The sequence below is a fragment of the Corvus hawaiiensis genome, chromosome 6 (assembly GCF_020740725.1).
Source record: "Corvus hawaiiensis isolate bCorHaw1 chromosome 6, bCorHaw1.pri.cur, whole genome shotgun sequence".
NCBI classification, from domain to species: domain Eukaryota; kingdom Metazoa; phylum Chordata; class Aves; order Passeriformes; family Corvidae; genus Corvus; species Corvus hawaiiensis.
In genome coordinates, this window is record NC_063218.1 from 62,370,480 (window position 1) to 62,393,906 (window position 23,427).

Here is a 23,427-nt window from a genome sequence, read left to right on the forward strand (position 1 = left end):
ATTATCCTCACACAGGCTCTTCAAATAAAACCACCCATCTAAAAACAGTTTACAGCATCAGCCTAAGCTGCCATCACAGCCATTATGCTTGCACTGGTGCTTCAGATGGAATGTGGCTTTCTCACATCACTGGAAGCAGGATGATGGAGCATAACTGTATGGGTATTATGGGCGTCACGACAAAATGAAATGCAAAACACTGCAACTTGAAACAGACAAGCTACTCAAATTCAATCCAAAAATAATATTAACAGAACTTTTCACCAATATCAAGGCTTTGATATACGTTGCATCAACAGATTAGCTCCTCACCAACTATATGTTAATGTTAGAATAGTGTGTGGGGTACTCTTGGAGAAATAGAAGACAGACAGGATTTTTGTCCAAAAAATAGTATTGAAGTAAGAAAATTTAACCCAGCTTAGACAGTAACTATATTTAGGGTTCTTCTACACAGGCTAAAATGTTGAGTCTTACAACATACTGGGCTAATCCACACAACTTATAATAGATTGCTTTGGGTGAATCTAAGCATGGCAGGTCAATGCCACGGTCACCATGAAAATCCGAGATAAGTCTCCTGTTGTTGGTTTACAACTTGATCCACGACTGGAGTATTTCTAGGTTTGTTACATATACATCTCTGCAAGAACTCTTCAGTAACCTTCAGGTAAGAAAATTCTTATTCCTGTGATATCTGCATGGATAAAAGCCTTCAGGTACGATTTTTGCAACAAGGAGACTCAAATTGTAATTGCCAAACTTTCTGCCAGACAGGTTTGGTTTCTTTCTAAATGTTAAATTTTTGCTGCTGTCGCGTGATGTCCTAAGTATCCACAACACTGGCCAACCTGTTCACGTGAAATTAAATGTGAATACAAAGACCTTGAAGTAGGACACTAAATAGTAAGTGCTGCACCAAAGCCAGACAGGCCTAGCTGGAAGAGTCCTGCTCATTCAGCTCCCACTAACACCACTGCACAACCGAGGAATTTGTTGCCTACCTGCGCAGAGTGGGAGAGGCCACATCGGGGTACTTGACTCCTTGCTGGTGGGTACTCTGAGCTCCGCTAGCAGCAGTCTGTGATGCAGGGTTCACTTTAACAGAATTACATGAAGCCACGCTTTCGTTGTCAGACGAAATCCCTTTCTCTTTATCAGTCTGATTGACTAATCCTGGCAGAGAGCTTCCAAGGATTACCTTGGCAGGCTCTCTGATTTTAGGGACAGGCAACCCAGCTGACTTGCTGCTTATGTTGGAGTCTATGCTACTTGTGCTAGATCTATTCCCAGCTCCACTTCTGCTACTGGATTTACTGGGCCGGGGTAAGCTACGGTACTGAAGATTAGTTCGTGCACTAAGTGCTAAGTAGCCATCATCCTGGTTCTGGGAGCCATCAACACTAGTCTTCCGACCAGTGGTCCTACCCATGAGTCCAGATGACTTGGGGATCTTTCCCAAGGTAGCCGATCTATTGGTGAGAGTTGCCCCACTGGCAGTGATTATGGTCATGCCTACGGCTGACCCGCTCTGTTTCTTAAATCCAAATGCATTAGCATTAGCAGCAGCTGTCCTAGAGTTACTTGTGGGAAGCTTTTTGGATTCATCACCACTGCTGCGTCCTGCATCTGATGGGGAACGTTTAACATGTCCAGCTTTAGGAGATAGTCTACCCTTTTCTGATACCTTGGCGTCATCAGTTTTCCCTACAAAAATAGAAAAAGAATTCTAATATTTAATGACTTGAAAACATCAAGCAAATGATGAAACTCAAAGCAGCATGAAAAGCAAAAGCGTGTTAGCCACTGCAGTGCGGTTCAAAGTTATGATCTAGTCTGCACTGAACTTACATGCCACTCTAGTGAGTTACACATGCAGACTTGCCAAAGCAAGTATGTGGAGTCTTTGCCCTCGAGAATATGAAAAGCAGAATAGTCTTACGTAATAGTGACAGATAAGAAAAAAAAGTTTCCCACTGTAGCTACCACAGATTGATCATTTTTATCATTAGACACTAGTAGTGTTAGGCTGTTAGTAAAATTTCCCTAAAAGGCATTGTTCAAGCATTTGTATTGTTCAAGACAGTATCTAACTTTAACTTTTTCATAAATGATTGTGTACAAGACCTAATAAAAAGAGAGGTATTAAATTACATTGCTTGATTATGCAAATTCAATCAATTTTCATTCACACATCTGCAAGTGCTAAAATCATTAATACACTTACAAGAAAAGCCAGGAATCATGTTTAGTATAAATGAACATGCTTGTTTAGTAAGGGGGGAAAAAAAATCTCCTCAACCACATATATTATATGTTCTTGGTTAACAGTGACTTCAAAAACTAAAATTATATTATTTATTCTTCACACAGCAATACTGTGCCAAATAAATAGCTTGGCTTAAGACCAGAGTTGCCATGAAAACAACTGGCAGGTTTTACCAATCTGAAATACACATTTTTCAGACAGAAATAGAAATGTGGAAGTACGAGATGCTGCTTAGGTTAAAGCAATGCCTAAAAATACAGACAGGATTACCTGAAGTTCAGGTTCTGCCTCTGCAAAGTATTTAAACTGTTTTCACACCAAACACACTTTTCGGCTTGTTTACATCTTACACCTTTTCTCACCTGTTCCAGGTGTCTTTAATGTGCCTGAGGTGGTTGAAGGTTTAGGCCTTGGTGTGGTAATGCCAACCTGAGCCGACATGCCCCGTCGCCAGGAGCCCGTCTGGGAAATAACAGTGTTCTTCCTACCAGAAGTGCTTTTATCAGACTCATCTGACACATCAGAGGGATTCCGCCTCCATTTAGATCCCGGCTCCATTTTTACGCCGCTATCAGATCCCCCGTCGGATTTCTTGACTTCATCACCGGACCATAAGGAATTCCGCTCCACTTGGGAATGCTTTTCTGCGTCAGTCTAGGACAGATAAGGAATTGCAAGACAACTTTCAGAGCAAGTCTTTCTTTTAAGAAGCTTCATAAGTAAGAACCATTAAGCTGATTAATCAGCTCAGCAGTCATCTCTGAGTACCAACAAACATGACGTGCCTTTGATGAAGAAATGTCACAGCAAGAAATTAACCCCAGCAATGAGGTTGTTTTTTTAACATGCTTTGTAAGAAAAATACAAAAAACACAACGGCCATGCTCCTTGGAATAAATAAAGGGAAGAAAACCCTACTTGACTTACAAAGGACATATTCAGCTCCATGACATTCATAATCCTCCAACTCAAATTTCTGACAAACTCTTTTACCGCAATGCCAGAAAAGCATTTCAAACCTGTGCAGCCAGCCTTCCTTTGTTCCTGCTGCTTTCTTATCTCTTGTCTGGCAATATGATCTGCAGAGCATGAGGAGGCAGCTTTTGGAGCAGATCCGAATATGTGGAATGCTGTTAATTCCAACCTAGCATAGCAGAAAGACACCCAAGAACTGAAGAAAAACTTTCTAACAATACTCAAGACTGACTTCACTACATAAACTATCTTAGTTTCTCTTGAAGACTGTTTTTTCCCCTACTCTTTGCACAGACTGATTGTGCTACCGGTCTCCTATGGAGAATTTTGCTAAGCTCAATGTCAAATAGAAAAATTTCTCATCAGCAAACCTTCACCAAAATCTCAGAAATGCTTGAATTAAATCTATTACCCTATATATATGTGTATATTTTATATATTCCCCACACATTAACACTTTCCACTGTCAATGATTACTTTTCCAGAATTCTGATCCTTCTGTCAAATGCTGTTGATTAAATTTGGTGAATTTGGCAACACCACAACCAACCATTTTGTGATCAGGCACAAACGACAAATATCCACACACTTGACTCTGATCAGGAAAAAAAATTCATAGCTGAAGTGTTCTCCAACCACCACAGCACCATGGAAGAGACTGACAATTCAACACTTGACTGAGCAGTTCCCAAGTACAGGCTGACGGGTTTTGGTGAGGTGTTGAGTGCCACCTCTGCCCTGCAGCCTCAGCAGAAGATGAATGTGCTCAGAACCGTGTGGTAGGCAAAAGGAATAATTTATTTAACAGGAAATTATTTTAAAGATCCCAAAGCATTATAAAGCTCACAGTCTTTATTCCCTTTGGATAATCAGAAAAACATAGCACAGGAGAAGCTGCAAGATTATTTACCATGCTTTTCAGCTTTTATTTTTAAGTTCCTAAAGCATGTTTCAAGTTTATGACTTTTCTTTTCCTACCAGATCACACCATCAATATTAAAAAATGTAGGGCAACTGTGGCTGAATTTCCTCTGCTTTTTACTGTAATTACTTTTTTTTTAGAGCCTGAAAAACTAGTTAAGCAATCAGTGTGTGAAAGCTGACACCACAAATCACAATGGTCTTTCTTCAGTCGGGAAACAGGGCTTGGGTTATTTATCTGCATATTGAGTCATTAGACTAACATGCATTTTGAATTATGGATTCAGATAATATTATATCCTTGTACTTTCCTCGTGCTACGCAAATGTTGTTTCCCTGCCCCTCCATTCAAAGAGAGCAACCCAGCACAGGCTTGAGTGCATCTCTGCTTTCTAACTCCCTTCTCTTCCTATGCCTGCCAGGTTTGGGGCTGGTGGATTACCTTTCTATTTCTGACCATCAGTAGGTGTGCAATAAATTCAGTGTGACTGCTCCTATGTCCCATGCCTCTCCAAAACCACTGTTTCACGCAAACTTCTCCTAATTCACAGATCTTGGAGGACAGCACGGGCAAGAAGTACCAAAAAATCAACCAACCACCTCAAAGCCACCATCCCTCACATGGTCACTTCAGTATCTTGTTCCAAGCTCCTTGTCTGGAACTGTGTACAGGCAGTGTTAGTGTTCAAGAGCAAGAAATACACCTACTTGCTAGCAAAGGCCTTATTCTAGTTTTGGTTGACTAGGAAACATTCCTGTACCTTCTATTTCCCCTCCCCTAATCTGTAAAATTAGTACAATCTCCCCAGAGAGAACAGCACTGCAAGAAGTCCTCCACCTTTGCTCTCTTCCATTTCGTTCCACTACTACACCCACGGCCAAAGTTTTCCTGCAGCCTTTGAAATGCTGCACCTCCACCTTTGAAGCCCTCTGGCAAGAGATGTTTCTGTTTAATGGTAAACACTGAGAACAGCACAGACACATGACTAAGGAATCAAAACCAAAACACAGTGAAACCTGGCTTGGGGATTGCAGCTGAAACTCCTCCTGCCCGGAAGGGTGAAAGTGGAAATACTCTTTGCTGGAGGTCGTGGCAAGACACAGCGAGCATGAGCTGAGAGCAAAGCCTGAGCTGGGAGTAAACCACCAGGATTTCTCAACTCACTCTTAGAAAGTTTTGTAAATCTGAAGCTGTGAACATCTCAAACCCACCTCTGTTGAGAAGCTGTCTTGATACCACTGCTTAGGGATGTTGCTGTTTTCTATTTAAAGGAACCTTTCTATCTTTCAATCTTTTTACCATCACATGAATGAATTTATTACTTGGTCTCTTTCTCCCATCTTATTTCAGTTAAATAAGTTATTTTCAAATGCCCACCAGGTATTAATTTCTCCTTAAAATATGCATATGATATGACTTTAAAAGCACACTATATACTGTGATAAAGGTAACTTAACTAATTCTGTGCAATATAAAGGAAAAATACTAGGGCACCAGTACTCAAATAACTACATTAAGAGGTTTGGTACTTGACATAATCACAACAGGACATGGGAACATGGTAAGGCAAATTCTGGTTCCCATCACTAGCTTGTTCAAAAACAACTTGCAAACAACTGCTACAAAAAGGGGCTACAGTTATGAATGTCTCTGAAGATGGAGTTAATATCATATTTAAGTCTTGTTTCTCAAAGACGGAGAAACTACAGCTTCTGGAGTATGGGGTATTCAGCAGCTCCAAAAATCAGCTTCTCAACAGAGATTTTTCCCTACTGCAACTATGCCTTTCTTTGCAGAGATGATTCTGCCTGAGTTACTGATTTTATCAGCAGACACTGACATGTTCAGGCTCTCTCCCTTTGATGTTGCTGCATTATTTGCCTGGACTCCCAGCTGCACATGTATTAGCTTCGAGCTCCCTCCTTAATTATCTGAAATCCAACTTCTGTACCCTCTCTCAAAGAGATGTGACAGAATCACAGCAGCTCAAAAGTGCCTACTGCTTAGGAGAACCAAAGCAAGGGACACCCTGAGAAGAAAAGTCCACATCCCTTTGCAAATGTGTGCTAGTCTTTCGTGGCTCACCACCCTGGGGAAGGCACACCTGGGCACTGGCCATCATGAAGTCTTTCAGGTAAGACAGAAAATGTGTCTGTGCAGCATTCACTGCATCATGAGCTCTGAGGTCTACTCTGGGCAGCAAAAAATTAACCCTGCAAGCTACGCATTCCAGCACTCCAAACTCTTTTCATTCCCTTGGCTGACAAGATTCAGGTAGCTTGTTCCACTGAAAAGGAACTATTTTATGGGCAATAATTTGCAGATAACAGGAACACCTGGAAAAAAGATTGTCATTCATGAAAACTGAGGAGAGAAGAGGGTCAGAGACACACATCACATCAAAAAATTGCAAACACGATTTGTATGTTCCTGGCTCCCAGCTTCCTCTGCCAATAACTACACTCTACTGCCTGAACAAGCTCCAGCTGCTTTTCTTCTGGTGTCTGTCTGCACCCTCTTGGATACTGTAATAGTTGTGGAGGAGGAAGAGGAGTTCGTCAACACAGATTTTGATCTCTCAGAGGTGTTTCCAAGAATCTGATCCATCAGAAGATAGAAGTCATGTGAGTTTCTATTTTTTTTTCCTTAGGTTAGTCACGTCTCCCTAAGTCTTCCCTTTTTTTCCCCACCAATAGTATTACAATGTTGAGACAGTAACAATTGTCAAAAAATACTTCTGGTTGCCCATCTTACCCTGTTGGGCACTGACAAACATGCTTGATAGATCTTAACTCCTCTCAGCTTGTACGGGACTTGTATTAGCAGTTCCAAGCGCCTGTGCAGTCACTGATAGGCAACCAGAGGCTACCTGGAAACCCTCCCTGTAGGCTTAAATATGCACTGCATGGCAGGGGAACAACGACTACTCTGTGCTTGCACCACAGCTCTGGAGACAGAGCAATACTTCACAGCAACCACACATCTACATCAAAACTGATGTCAAACACAGATTTAGGGTACACTAATGAAAAGGGCTGGAGAAGATTAAAAGAGGGAAGGAACAGAAGAGCAGGTCGCGCCGACATCCCTCTCCTCTACCTGCTGCACTGCCAGGTCACCACATCCCAGTGCCTTTGGCACACAGCACCCGAGCCCCTCGAGCAGAAGAACAAAACAGGACTCTTTAGTCCTGCACTTTTCCAAACAAAATTCTATGCAATTGGCAAAAAAAAAGCAGTTTGTATTAGTGCAAATCTCTGTGTTATGCAGTTTATTTGATCAATGAAAAACTGTTAGATGCCTTCACTTGTTCTACCCTCTTTGGATGTGTGGTGTCCAAGCACAAAATGTACATGTATCCTGCTGATGGAGGCAAAGTTCATCCTCCTGTGAAATGCTGCCAAACACAGAAAGCCTTAACTAACCACAGCTCTGGAAATTTAATAAAATCCATTTTATTTGCATATCATGCTTACATTTCTGATGGAAGTGTAAACAACCTTTAAACTTTCATGTTGACTTTACTGTATTTTATTATTTAAGAGAAAAACATAATACCTTTTCTAGACCTAAAAAAAATGTACCTAAAATCCCATTTACATCAGTTTTCTGTGCAGTAGTGCCTCTAGGAAGACCCAACTGTTGTGACACCACTATGGCAGAGATGCCACTGGTTCCACCCCCAGAGGAAATATTTGTAAATGCCATGGATGACAAGGTGGTTACTATTGATACTGTCTGTACTGAAGGCTGGCTGTGTGTTCAAATTCAGCCAGCCTGAAACAATTACACCTCCTGCACAGAGAAAACAATAAATACCAATGTATAAACCAAAGCTCTTACCTGTGCATCTAAGTTCTTGCGGGAGGAGGCAGGTGTGTTGGCATAGGAGCTGATAGAGGAGCTGGTGTTAATGTCATCAGTACTGAGATTGTCTATGGTGTCACTGATCCCACTGCTGACAGAGCTGCTGTCATCCCAGCTGGAGAAAAAGCACAACAGAGGTAGAAAACAAGGGTCAAAAGACAAGACATCATTCAAAAGGAAAAGTATAATTTCTACAGCCCTTAGCCCACTGTGGCTGCCAGAAAGGCCAGTGTATGCCATCACCAAGCCAAGGGCACCAGTGACACAGCTCTTCCTGACTCAGCTGAAATGTGTGCCTGCAGTCCCAGAGCAGGGGAAGCAGTAGCATGAAGGGATATCAAGAAGAAATTCTTGCCTGTGGGGGAGGTGAGGCCCTGGCACAGGTTGCCCAGAGAAGCTGTGGCTGCCCCATCCCTGGAAGTGTCCAAGGCCAGGTTGGACAGGGCTTGGAGCAACCTGTGATAGTGGAAGGCGCCTCTGCCCATGGCAGGGGCATGGAACAAGATGATCTTAAGGTCTCTTCCACCCCAAACTATTCTACGATTCTGTGACCTCCAAGCAGGCATAGCATTGACTTGCTAAGCTGTAACACAGAGATGGAACTTAGATTCAAGGAAAAAAAATTCCTTCTGAAGCAACTTTTTGTACCTGGGTGCTCCACAGACCTGGGCAACAACCTGGATCTACCATCGACAGCATCACCAGCCTCAAAAAACTTAAGCAACTGAAAGTTCAGTCCTTCAGATGGCACATAACCCCCCAAGCTGCACCACACATCCTTTTCAAGGAGAGCTACTGTTCAGGACTACCTTCTTCCAGCATGTGATAGAGCTTCAACGTTTTCCAGTAAATGAGAAACGTGTCACTGGAAGTTTAGGACAAAGCACCACCAAAAAAAAAAAAACCAAAAAACCAAAAAGGCCTCGCCTGAAGCAATTTGAGTGTTAGAACAGAAAGAATCAAAATCATCTAAAAATGGAGCCAGATGCTCCAACTCCTAAAATGTCTGTAAAAGTAAGCTACTCAAGAAAGAGATTTATAAACTGGCTTACAAGTGCTCCATCTCTAAGAATAATGAAGCTGGGACTGAAATATTGCCCCAGAAGGAGCTCTGTGAAGACATTTCAGTCCACTGGATAACTATTCCTGGAAATGCAAATATATATATACATATATCTAAAAGATCATTTGCAAAAGGTAAGAGCTCATCACCTGGCAGCTCTCTAGCTATTTATAACCTCAGCTTCAGATTTTGGGAGCTCCAGACTCTCCTCCCTATTGCATTTCTGTTTGCTTTACAAACTTGTAACAAAGAGATTGCAGTGAGGTTTTTGGCTGGGCAGTGAAAGCCATATTCACAAACCAATATACTGAGCAGTTAATATATGCATTTAAACCTGAACTGTGTGTTAAGAGAACTGTGTAAAGAAAGGCAACCTCTATCTCTGTTTGCTTGAACTTTATTCATAGCTTCACCACTCATTTACTATAGACTTACTACATAAACTTTGTCAGCTTTGAAATGAAAAGCATTTCATTTTTTCTCACTTAGCACTACAAACACCTACCTGCATGACTTTTAATGATGCTTTAATAATTTTAATTGCTTTTTCTTACTTGGGAGTATTCTGTTCACCCACATCTGTGCAAGGCCTTTGAGGAAACTGAGCACAGCTTGAAGAGCAGCACAATTTGCTGAACCACAAATGAAGTGTGGCCACAGGGACATCCTCCTCTGCACGTCACAGGAAGGGTTATTGCTGGCAGCTGCTCCATGCCGACTGCTCTGTTCCCAGTGAAGGTCCTCATCAATGTGTCAGCACAGGCAGTTGTGCCCCTTCTCCCATATCCCTGCAGATAAGCCAGCTGGGAAGCTCAGACCAACAGCTCCAGCAAGCTAGGAAAGGAAATTTGGGATGCTCAGCCACGCTGCTCTGCTGGCAGAGAACAGGGATGGGGAGGGACAGGGACAGACCAGGACCCACCGCTGGCCCCTGCCACAGGCTGTTTGATGGAGTTGCCCTTCATCTGGTGTTCTCCAGCTCATGAGAATTCACTCCTGCCAACTCTGATCAACCTTCAGGAGTGTCCCAGTTACAGGAAAGGCCCTGGATTTCCAAGAAGATTTTCCAAATGCTACTTGATGAACCCACAGACACTCTAGCTCCCGTGACTGGAAGGGAATGCTGCAGTGTTGGTGATGCTACTACTTAAAGGAAAAAGATAATTTTTTCCTAGATTTGCCTTCACCTGGATAAAAGGGAATCCACTGCAATACAGAATAGAAATCCATGTGAAAATAAAACCCACAACATGAGACCTCCTGAGTCTGAGAAAGCCTGACAGGCAGATTTTACACACCAGTTTCACTTGCTGTTTTGAAAAATCTTTTCCAGCATAACTGAATGAAAGATGTGCTGCCCATACCAAGAAATATTGGGGGGGGGGGGGGGGGGGAACTGAAAGTCTGGAAAAGGATTGAAAGACTTCTTTGAAACACCTTTTTACTTTGAGTAGGCAATTAAATATCACAAGGCAAAATATTGAAAGCCATATTACTTCTAAATTTCAGTTTTGAAAACAGATCCTATAACTGATATTTATTTCTGTTTCCAAACCTATAACATAAAGCAATTACATTTCCTAGATTTTATAAGTCTACAAATAAGGTTACAAAACAGTTAATAAAATTACTGAATAAAAAAATACACTTCTCATTTTCCAAAGTTTTGTGCAGCAACAAACTTATTTTCTATTTCTGAACCTATAATAAAATAACAATCGTAACAGTAATAATATCAACAAGGTCAACGCCTTCCATGTTTTATAGTTTTGTTTCCTTCTTATGGAGTTATGGCAGTGGGCAAAAAAAAAATTAAATATGATAATTTTCCTCTGTGTGACTCCTAGTCCCATCTTAAACGTATAGAAACTGAAACATTTTATTTCCAAGCACTCACAATTCTTAAACTACCATAGGCCCCAGTTCGCCAGCATCTAAAGAATGTGTTTAATGTTAATCATAAGCAGTTTTTCTGGCATCAGCCAGTCCTGTTGGCTTCAGTTGGGCAATCTAAAGCATTATGAAAATATTTGAGTGCCCTTCTGAACTGGGACACGTGCCTGAGGACAAAGGTAGAAACATGCACCTGAATACACTGACGGCTGTGGCTTCCCCTCGTGTATTCTTTAGGTCCTTTACGTTCTGATGGGAACTATGAACTACTCCAACTCTGCATTTTCAAGCTTACTAATCTGTTACTAAATTAAAAAAGATTAGCTGTTCTGAGGTCTGAAAAAAGATGTCTGGATAGATTTTGGGTGCCACAAGCTAAGCAACACAGCTCTCATGGGCATGCTGGTGACACTGGTGCTGAAGCAGCTCTGACAAGGTAGGATGTGTAAACCCACACATCTGTCCAAACCCTGACAGGTTGAGCTTTATTTAATAAATATCACTTCAGTAGAAGGGTGGGAGTGCTCAGTCTCTAGCTAGAAAAAACAACAGGATGTAAGAGGACATGAGAACAGTTTAAGAAACTGAAAATAATTTTGTAAACCTACACAAACAATTACTGATGCTGCCCTTTGGAGTAGCTGGTAGAATTCACTGAACTCTAAACTAGAGGCCAATGCAAGCCACTTTATGAGCACTATACAGCTAAAAAGTACTGCAGTGAACCCACAAATTCTGTTTAAGGCTGTGGCTCCTCCAGGGGCAGTACCTGTCACCAAACTGAGGCATCTGTTCACGCTCTTCTTGAAACCACCCCGAGCCCTCCAAATAAATTAGTTCATTTTTACCTTGATCCAGTGCCTTGATGGTTAAAGTCAAAAGTGAGGAAGCAGAATGGGGCATCTAACAGCCCTAATTATGGTGCTCTTGGCTCCCAGAGCCAAGATAGCATCTTTGTAATTTAGCTGGTACAATTAATAATTTCTGATGTCAGCAAAAGTCTACTCAGCCATAACCTGAAGCTGAAATGTTTGGGCTTTCCTTTCTCTATTTGATCAGTCACCTGAAACTTTGATTACTGAAAATTACAAATTAAAAAAAATTAAAATCTTAAAAGTGTATTATATATGAAAATTATACAACCACCCACTTAAAACCCATTCCCACCATCACTTAAAACTCCCACAATGCTGCCTCCTGCTCTCCATGAAACCAAGCACCCCAAGCACCTTCCTCTGCCTCCCCACCTCACTCTGCTCACCCTAATGTAACACTGCTACCACAGATCGCCCACATACAGCACCAGACCAACTGCTCAAAGCTGTTTTTTCAAACAGGTTTGCAAAGCTGTTAGGCTCAGACTTGTATTTTTCCACAGTCTATCAGCACTTTTCCATCTTGCATAATCATCATCCACAGAATTGGCTCTTCTTTGTCAACCTGGACAGCATGCAAAGTCATTCTGTGATCCTCAGGACAGCCCCACTCGCTGCAGAAATCTTTCCCCTTTGCAAAGGAGTCATTAAAATCCTTCTAAATAAAGCTATTGTTGAAGGCTGAAAATGCACCTTCTCTACGGATGGGTGTGGATTTTAATTTTGTTGGATCTTCACTCAAAACCAAAATTACAACGAGCTGCTGAAAAATACATTTGTCCAAGAAAGAGCCTTGGGGCTCTACAATATTTCAAGTGGAAACATGGCAATTATCCTCTTCTATTTAAAAATTTAACTATTTATGAGTTGATAGATCAACAACAACAACAACAGCAAAAAAAGATCAAGGTACAAAATGATTGAAACTTCACAGCATCTTCCAAGATTTAAAAGGAAAAAATTAAATGTGCTAGAACATGAGACAGTAAATACCACAGTTTCCACTGTTTTCTTCAGGCATTTCCTACAGTAGTGAGAACTGGGCCAGAAATACAGAAAGCACACACAGACCCTTGCACAGTTTTCCTTTCAAACTGTTCTGAAACTGAAACATACACATTTGCAAAAGAATGGATGGAAATCCACTTCAAGGGAAGTTAATTTAATTAATGTGTTTTACACTGTCATTAATCACCCACCTCCCCCATGTCTCCAGTTACTCTCTTCTTACATCTCACTATAGGTATTTTAACATAAACCACTTTGTTTCTTACCAAAAGAGGAGCCCAGGGACAGGACTGTTACCTTGAAACACTTTGTAAAGCCAGACCAAGCAAAGTAAACCAGGAAAAATGAATATTGAGCCTTTCCAGTTGTTCTTTCTGGAGCAGAATCTAATCCTTTTAATGACATTTTTTGGTGCAGAGTTAAAGTGCTGGAAGTGCGCTGTGAGCTACTCAGACGTTTTCATGTTTAGTGACTATTGGGGTTACTGCCAGCAAGCTGAACTGCAGCTCTCTGTCAAGCTCTGTTTAGAATTCATCCCAGATAAGGTTTCAGGATTTACATTTAAAATTCCTATTTGTAAAGGGAATAACTCACAGAACAAAATTAATCAGTGCTGAAAAAATTTGGGTAAGAAAAGATTTGGAGAAGCTAGATAACTGCACATGCTCTTTTCATTTAATCTTCCTGTATCAGTGCTAATAACCTTATAAAAATAACACTGGATTCTACGTTGTCCCTTAAAATCCAACCAGAATTTGACCAAGCCATTGACAAACTTGAACACAGCTGAGCACACACACTCAGAGGACCTGCTAAAAATCCACCTGATCTCAAGGAGTTAAAACATCCTAAATTTTCATGAACCAATTTGACTTTCCACCGAAACCATCCCATCCCTGCTCTGAAGCTGAAATTCCAAAGGCCCTTCTTCACCTTCATGCTTTGCTCAGAGTCCCTTCAGCCCACAGCTGTGTGGGGTCACCCCGAGCCAGCAGCAGCACTTCAGCTGTATTCAGTTGCAAAATGCCTGACTGGTGGAACTTGTTTTTTTGGCCATTGTTCACAACCAGGGTTCTTCTGGTACCTCCACAGCCTCGGGGAAGGGGAGAAAAGCAAGGCACTGCATGTGACCCAGCTGCTGGAAGAACTCCCAGCTAAGTCTGCAAAATTTAGTGTACAATACTACAACCAGCTACCAGCCCCTTTTTCTTGCACTCACAACCTATAAACCTTATTTCCCCGTTTTAATGTTCTGTCTGAAGGCTTACTGTGTTTATAAAGCTGTTTGCAGACCAGCTCTACACTGGGTGCACAGAGCACCCCTTGGCCAGCTGCACTCTCACCTCTCTGCTTTGGAAGCCATGGGATTGATGCTCATCCCTGGTCATGTCTGTGTCACTACGATGACTCCAGTGAAATCTGGAAACAAAGTCAGTGTCTTCACATCACAATAAGGCCAGTGCTAAATCTCAGTCATCACGTTAAAAAAAAAAAGTTTGTTTGTTCTGCCTTTGTTTCCATGACAGTAAGAAGTGCAGAGAAAAGTCTTCGATTAAAAGGCAGAAATCCTTGTTTACATACAAAGCCTCGGGTGCCTTCCAGAAAATAAATCTGTGTGAAGTGTTCATGTGACAGCAATGGTCTGAACAAACCCAGAGGTCAGGCCCAGGCCGCTGGGGATGCGGCGATTGACTGCCCCAGCTCCCCGCAGTCCCCCGGGATGAGGGAATGAGGGAATGGGGAGGAGGCCCCTGGCAAAGATCTAGGTGTAGGTCACCACTGCAATATGCCTCCTACTCCCTCTCAGCAAGGTCCCAGCCCAAACACCTCCTCGCTCCAGGCAGGCAGAGAAGGCGGCCTGCCCAGAGGATGGAGAATTGTGAAAACCAAAGACTTGATTGTGTGGATTTCTTACCCTGCCTTACTTACCAGTCCTTCTTTCTTACTACTTACTTACTTCTCCCCCAAAAGCAGATACTCTGGATCATACCACCTCCTCGTACAAAGACACAATTTAAGACTTAAAGAAGGGGGAAGCATCCACGGAACACGGTGACAGCTTCTGACACCCACCTCGAGCTCCTCCAGCACCGGGCTGAGCTGGTGAGAGCTCAGAGGCTCACCAGCAGTTACTGGTACCTGGCAGCTGCTTCCCCAGAGGCTCCGAAACATAATAAAAACAGGGTTAAGCACCGAGAAGAAAAAGAATAGATGAGCTAAATTCTTACAGGACTGACGTAAGGAAAATATGGAAGGAAAGGAATGAAGGGCAGTATGGAAACAAAACTATGCAAGATACATTTAAATTCCCCGCTGCTGAGTGTGCTTTTGAAAGACTCAAGGGGCTGGACCCACCTGCCCCATGGCCATCTGCCCTCTGATCAGAGGCACTCACCCACTCACCCAGAACAAGTCGCCAGCTGGGACCACTGGACATCCCCACTGAGGAAGAGGTGGATACTGAACACCCCCAGAGCCAAAACCTCCTGCAGCTGGCAGGTAGAATACGGCTCCTTTGCTTCCCATCTTCTTTTAATCCATCGTAACACTGTAACGCCACCACTGACACCAGTGCAAATCTTTTAGGTCTGCAGACTGTAACCCCAAGCAAGAAACACACAGGCACAAACTGAAGACAAGATATATATGCATGAAGATTCAGGGCACTTCCCAGTCACTATTATGATTTTCCCTGCTCAGAAGACACTGCAAAGCTTCTACATAAATCGATCAAGGCCAAAACCTGTGCACAGCAAAACTTGATTTCACACATGAGAACTGCTCCTGTCTCACAGCAGCATCAGCTGCAGCTGAGCACATGGAGACAAAGATAACGAACATGGTTCTCCCATCAGAAAAAAGGAGATAAACAACAGGAATTGTCTTTCTTAATGCACGACAGCCTGCTGAAATATGCCTTAAAGCTGAACTTGGCAATAAAAAAAGGTGTTAATTTGATCACAGGGCACAGCACTATCCCTCAGGGAGCCAAACCACTGAAAAACAACAGTTGTTATCACACCAGCGATTTACAGAACAAACAGACACATAACCAAGTAAAATATTTTATTCTTTGTAAAATGGAGCTGCGTGGAAGATGTCAGCTACTACCAACCCTGAAAGCAGTTTTTTTGTCCTAGCAGAACTGCAACATTCTAAATAGTACCAATAACTCCTGGTTCATGTGAGCCTTTAAAATTAGGCTTATTTGGAAGGAACTCCAAAAAGGAAAGGGATCTTACAACCTTACTCAGATGAATCAGGAAGCCACCAGAAATTTGCACAGGAGTGAGAATAAGAACTGGATATTATGTACTAAAAAGCAAGTGCACTCTGGGCTGGGATCTGGCCTGAAACAGACTCACACACGCCTTTGTTTCCCTGCAGTGAGCTCATTCCCACAGAGGTTCCTCCTTTGCACAGAAAACAGACTTACAGTGCTAAAATATAACAAAGCCCCATAGTTTTCTGAGGCTAAAAGCCTGCAACACTAGTGGAAAGATAGCCAGCTAGATTGCAACCTTCGGGTATCAATAAACCTCACAGGATCACAAAATTAAGTCAGAAAAAGTGAACACAGCAACAGCTGTCAGTTCTCACATAGGAAAATTTCTATCATGTTATTCAAATATTTGCAATCTATTACAAATATATTGATTTCATGCAACATACAGCGATTGAAAAGAAACAGTGCAGGGAGCAAGCTGCTCAGATTTATCCATCATCTAATGTATTTCCACTGCTGCCAGTATTTGCAAAGCTTAATAAACCTCCTTAATCAAAGGTGTAACAACACACTCCCATGCTTTCAAAAGTGCAGAAAGTCTCTTACCTTGCAATATTGCCTGGCCAAAGCACTTCTCCACCTTGTTGCTCATGAATAATTCCAGGAAAGGGGCTCAGATTTATTTTGCAGGTTGATACCTTCATTAGGCTACCATCCAATACCCCCCCTAAATAAACCAGCCTATAACTTGACTATCTAGGAAGAGACTTGGAAAAAAAAGTTGGAGCAAGGTTGTTTTCCAACAGAGCCCTCCACATTCAGCAGCTCTGAGAGACACTGGAAAGTAAAGCCTAGCTAGAAGGTGATCATCAGAAACTTCCCCTGGAAAGAAATCTGATCCCTCAACAAAATTAACCTCTGAAGTGCTGAAAAAGCGAGAGGTCAAGACTTTCTGCTGGGACTAGGTCATCTGTGAAAGCTGTGCGCTGATGGCAGCAACCAGGCAGACTGGTGCCTCCGGATCACGTACCGTATCCCACCAAGTAAAAGCTCATGTCAGCAACCCTGGACTTGGAGGTACTAAATGGCACTGTTTGATCTCAGCTGAAAGACTGCAATCTCTAAAAGCATTTTTCCTACTCTGCTTCTATAGAGGGATTCAGCAATGTGAATGCTGAAGCAAGTATTGTTTTATGTGAATGCAGCAGGAGACATACCTAAAATGTTTTAATACAAAATATTTGGAATACTGGTAAAAAAAAATTTTTTTTTTGGGGGGGGGAAGGGGAGTGCTGGTGTAGAAAAACATTTTCAATAGGAACGGTAATAAAAATAGCAATTTATCCACTGGTATCTCCAGCAAAGACCTTAAGAAACTGAGGTAAGACATGCAATATTAATCTGACCTCTTTATTTAGCACTGTAAAGTAAGGGGGGATTATTACTTCCCTTTATTTCAAACAGAATAGAGGTGGCTATATATAAATACTTGGTTGATAAAAAATTCTGGTGGTTAGCATTCCAAACTCTTATTTTAGTCTAATACAAATACTTTCTGACAGGATTATTCCAAGATCTCTGCATTCTGAAAACATGGGGGATTTTTTTTTTCTTATATGGGAAATCACACCAGGTCTATTTACCATGAGTAGTAGTGCTCAGAGGCAGTAATGATCCTCATTCTGCACGAACAAAACCCATAAACCTTAGAAAACCTGCAAGAGACTGTGAGAACTGGAAAGCTGGTCACTTACAGTCCATGTGGACTCATAACTCATGGAGTCTCCTGTGTGCTGAGGGGCACTGAGTCAGAAATGACACGTGTACCCCAAAAAGAGAAATACCAGAAATAGAGGAGAACACAGTGGTGTTGGATAACCATGGCTAGTCTGGCATGGAAGGCAGCACTGGAGCTTGGAGTAGAAGACTACTGCGAGGAGTCAGGGAGCCCAGGGGAGCGTGGAGAACCACAGGACTGGCTCCAGGTGACTTGAGCAGAACGGAATCGGTGGGAGGAGCGCTACAAGTGTGAAGAGTCGCTGGAATATGCAAGCTCATCTCCACTATTACAGCGAGATCTGTTCACTAAGCAAGAAACTACACTTCCAATCTATGCAGGATAGATTTCTGTTGCCAGCAAGATCACCAGCAAGGGATCCTGTTATGGAAAGGAGATGGGAAGCCTTTAGGATGGAGGAAATGGAGAGGACATGATGCTGTTGCCTTAGCCTCACCTCAAGAAAATTATAAATCACTCAGCCCAAAACCAAAAAGAAGAGTAGGAAAGAGTAGTGACAAGTCAACGATACCATTATATATTTATTAACTCGAGTACCCTTGTCTTAAATAAAACACACCTTTTAGCACAACACTGTAATGTTGGTTGAAAGAGTTAAAATGCAAGAATTCAAAGGTTATAAAACAAAGACTTTGTGGAGATATTCTGCTGCCAAAACCTTCAAATAAATGAGTCGCAGTCTGAGCTTGCCTTTCTACGCTGGAGTCTGTATTTTAGTGGCTACTGTGTAACCATGGCAACACAGAGGACGGGTAATTTAGAGGCTGGTGGATGTGACAACTTGCAATTTAGAACAATGCCAATAATAAAAGTGGCTTGGGAAAAGCATCATTTAACACAAACGTTTGTGGTTTAAAATTAAAAAGGCCTGTTCACTTAATTTTAAAAATGTTTTGATTTTTTTTCATCTGGATGATTACCTATATTATGTTAGTCTGGTGATGAAAAAAGGCAGAAACATAATTCTTGTGCTTTTTGGTTCACCTGCACCTTAGAGTGCAGCCAACCCACCCCCTTTGTGATGTGCACATGCACAAATACAAAGCTGCTGATGTCACTATCTTTGCTGAAGAATAGACAAGAATCACATGGCTTTTTAAAAAGAATCCATAAAGAAAGAAGGAAAAGATCCTCATGGACTATTATTACTCCTTTTTTGCCTGTGGTGCATTTTACTGCTATCCTTTATCAAAGAATCCTGCAAACTGCTTCTCATTCCTTATTTTAATTGCTGAATAGTGAGTACAGATAACTCTCAGATATGACAGGTACTTAAAAGAATCACAACTGCAACAGTAAAGCTTTCTTTTCATCCCTAACACCCTTCCTGTCTTCCTCTAAATACCTCTCACAAGTGATATTTCTCAATTATCTGCCCATGCAGTTGTATAGGAAATCAGGGACTGACCTGCTGCTAATGGTAAATCAGAATAGCCAGAAATATTCTAATTTTAAAAAAAATCAAATCTGAAATTGTAACCTAGGGATAAAAAGAAAACAAAAGGGACACTGCATCTGTTGAATCACCAGCTCCAAATAAAGCCAAATTCACAAGATTAAGGCACAGCACTACACTCATACCTATCTACAGCCCCATTGTCCTTCCCTTCCCTGGCAGTCCTTCCACTGCAAAGGAGGGATTTTGCAATGTAATACCCATAACGCTAAATACAGAGGGGTATTTCCAGATGAATTTTACATGTAGCAATAATCACAGTTTTATGGGTCAGGAAGTTCAGAAGATTAGTGTGTTATGGCTGCAGTGTACAAAAGCATTTGTGTTAGAAGTTTCACATAGCAATGGGGTGAGATAAACTGTGAACAGCTTTACGTTAAGTTCTTTCATGGTAGTTAAAGTTGGGGAGAAGTAAAGAGACCCCAGGTATTAATTTACCTAAAGAACAGCTGCTTAGAAAAGGCTGCAAAGTGTCCTAATACTCAGTGTCATAAAATCACTGCACCTCCAATCCCATGTTCCTTCCCCCCACACCCGCGTGCTATTCCCATTAACATCAGGTACAACTATGATCCTGGTCAGAACTGAACTAAATCTGCTTGCAGCAAAAAAAAAAAACTTATCAAAGAAATGCCTCGTTCCATTTTATTTGCAAAGGCCTAATCCCACAATTACAGGTTTGCATTCTAGGTTAAGGCAGCTCAGATCTTGCTGCATTTCAAATACTCCCTCGGAGAACACCAGAATGCCTGAAAATTGTGGGTTTACCGCAATACATCCATTTCCGTTTTATTTTTGTTTCTCAGTACCTGAGATCTATGAGTTAGGACCTTATAAAATGTCTGCATTTGACAACTGGAATGATTATAAAAGTAACACAAGCAGCACAGGCTGTAAAGACATCCCACTTCACAGTCTTAGGAAGCTGCTGGATAATGTGTGGCATGAGGCATCTGCCACATCTTACCCTGGAAGAGACTCCACTACCACTGGGTAAACCACTGTCTTAAAATAATCACAACAGTAATTTTTTAAATATTTCTTTTTCATTTCTTTCCTCCCAAAGGACATTAAGATTATTTAAATGAAAAAAAAAAAAAAAATTGTAACACCAAAACATATTCTGAACAGACTCAAACATGCTTTTGAACACAGTTCTACCCTTTGAACTTGACTACATGGAAAAAAATACACCATTTTAGAGTACTTTCACTGATTATCTGCATGAGAAAATAAAAGCAGGACTACAGCAGCACTGCTGCACCATTACAACTCTTACACATGACACCACAGGGCTAAAATTCTATGTATCAGCCTAAACAAATGACCTTTGTGTTAAAGTAAATTTTAAAAACCCTAACAAAACAACAAAGAAGCCCATAGGTAACTATTCATCCTGAGAAGCTATTTCTAGCTAAAACCAGAGGAACACTGGCAGCAACAAAAACCCCTCAGGAGGAGGTATAGTAGAAAATAAACCCTAGCTGCTACAACCCTGTAGGTTTTCACTGAGGTTCCAAAGGGAGCTTGGAAGACAGGAAAAGTACGACTGGAAAACCAAGATCCATTTTTTTAATTCCCCTTATTCTGCTGAATGAGAGAGGCACTGAGTTTGCAGACTGATGAGGGATATCTGCCCCGAAACACTCCTTACATTCTTAAATCTCAATGGGAAGAGTCCTCCATTGCCTCAGGCTTTCCTGAGAGCAGACAATTATATTATGGTGGTGCTGTGTGGATTTATTTATTTTTATAAGTGAACACATGAAGTGTAAGAATACTTTGGGGTTTTGTTTAAATCACTCAGATGGTATCACACAGAAGAAAGTAAAAAGGAACCATCAGTGTGTGCTGCTGCATCAGCATGTTTTGTAATGCACAGGAACTGGGCCCAAGAGATGTTTAGGCAAAGAGGATTCTGATCCCCAGGAGACTGTGAATTTGACCAGAAAACTCAAATATGGGATCATATTAATGATTATTGCATAGTATGAGACAGACTTAGCATCCACCTCCAAGGAACTGCTTTTCACTGAGCAACCATTAAGGAATGCCCCAGCTTCCTAGAACAAGGTGAGATGCATGTCTGATGGAGAAGAAAAGATTATTTGTGTGTGTGTGATGTATGATTAAAAATGGCTTTATAACATTGTAACCTGTACTTCAAAGATTGTTTAAAAAATGCCAGTAGCCTCCACGGAGCACTCGTGTTGACACAGTTGTGAGGCATACTTTCCACCATGCCCACTTCAAATGAATAAGCACATCAGAGTGAAAAAACACAAATGGCTACTTTCTAGAAAGAAAAAAAGGAAGGGAACTGGAGAAAATCCAATAAAAATGTGGGATGCTGAACAGCAATTTAGCTTGCACATTCTTATCTGAGAGGAATTCCAAATGAATGCTGAATCCAGGGGTTATACTTGGATGATCCAAAATGTTTCTGTATTTAAACACATTACCAAATCTCAAACTCCTTGAGTGAGAACTACTATCAACATATGAACTATATACACATGTATTTGCTTTTGTATCTATGATTTCTATGCTAATTTTTCCAGACTTAGCAAATAAACCCAACTAAAAATATATAGGACAAATAGCCCATTAGTAAGAATGGCCAATATAAAATGGAAAAAAAACTGATCTTGAAGTGCAGTTAATGTGGTGAAACACAAGAATGATGTATCATTTCCATTGTTTTAAAAACAGTTTTCTTTACCTCCTTCTCCAAACTATAAAAATCAGTCCTCTTTCCAAAGAACATAACACTGCCAAGCAAGATTTTAACACAAATGCCATTGACTAAGGAGAAAAATGTAATTCTTCCATTCTAGACTGCTGAATAGAATAACAGGAACTGCTACATTGCTGTAAGACTTTATTGTCTCCTGCAACCATTAAGATTTTCAGCTTGATCCCTACCAAACAGAATTATAAACTTAGTGCAGCTGGCATGAATTCTTTCTTCTCAGGACTCTGAAAAAATGCTTTGGGGTGAATCTATGACAGATGTCCATATATCATTTACAGTTTGTTTTCTGAGCTTTCTAACATCATGTCTGTGTCAACAAGCAACATAGTGCAAAACAGAAGCAGATATGAAAGAAGCTATACAAATCATAATCTAGGAGCAATGGTGAGGTAAAGAACAGCTCAGAAAGAGAGAACATTTGAATTACAGTTCTGTTTTGGACACCAGGTACAGGGCACTGTGTCAGAGGATGAATTCAGGCCCAAGAAGGATATGCCAAGTGTGATATCTACGTTACTACACTTAGATATTTCTGGCTGAACAAGCAGCTCTCCAAGTTGTTGTAGTGTGATTCTGAAAAGTCCTATAAAACTTGATTTAACCTCCCCTCCCACACACCCCCAATAAAATACTAAAATCATTGCTGTTTAATCAATAGCAGTCATTAACCATGTCAGGGCACCCACTGTAAAACCACTGCTGTCATCTATATGTATCTTGTTCAGTTATGATCAATAGTTTACTCATCTTAATTGCTTCAGCCTTCCCCTAATTAGAGCTATCTCTGAATTTACAGTTATTTATTGTTGCTGTGGCTGTTGTGAAGCTCACACATCCCACTAGCAAAGTAAACTAATTTATTCTAATAAAAATACAACTACTAAATCAAGCCAGCATCATTACATTGTTTGCAAATCCTCTGTATCACTGAGCCTATAAACATTCAAACCATATAAACATTTGAACTGCATAATCAGCAAAGAACAAAGACACAAACCCTCAACTTGAAGAAAAATTATTTTCCTTTATTTTTGAGAGTCCATTTCTGTTTTTTCTAATAAAACAAAGGGATGTACTCCACCCATACAACACAAGGATGTTCCAAAGATTGTATCCAAGCCAAAAGACACGACTCTTTCTCAGGTTACCTTGCAAAGTATTTCCATTCCTTTGGATGTGCTATTCCATGTAATTTTTTTTTTCTTATTTTTATTGTTTCTCTCCATCAAATAGATTAACTTGCCACTTCTAAATTCACAGTAGACTCTTAATGCAATATAGAATTCTGGACATTTCCCCTCCCTGCCCCTGTTATCTATG

At 41.1% G+C, this 23,427-nt stretch overlaps 1 protein-coding gene across 12 annotated transcripts in view; it reads right to left on the reverse strand.

Annotated features, from left to right (window-relative positions):
- The window catches only part of NAV2 (neuron navigator 2), a 366,621-nt gene that overhangs the window by 41,262 nt on the left and 301,932 nt on the right, over nt 1–23,427 (reverse strand). For 11 of the 12 annotated variants that reach the window (XM_048306045.1, XM_048306044.1, XM_048306043.1 and 8 more), the window contains 3 exons: nt 8,010–8,148; nt 2,632–2,923; nt 1,005–1,707 (listed from right to left, as the gene is read on the reverse strand). In XM_048306045.1, the coding sequence (XP_048162002.1) occupies nt 1,005–1,707; nt 2,632–2,923; nt 8,010–8,148 (1,134 nt within the window). Of the gene's footprint in view, nt 1–1,004; nt 1,708–2,631; nt 2,924–8,009; nt 8,149–16,704; nt 17,143–23,427 lie in introns of those variants that run through there. The other variant, XM_048306047.1, reaches the window with a different exon arrangement.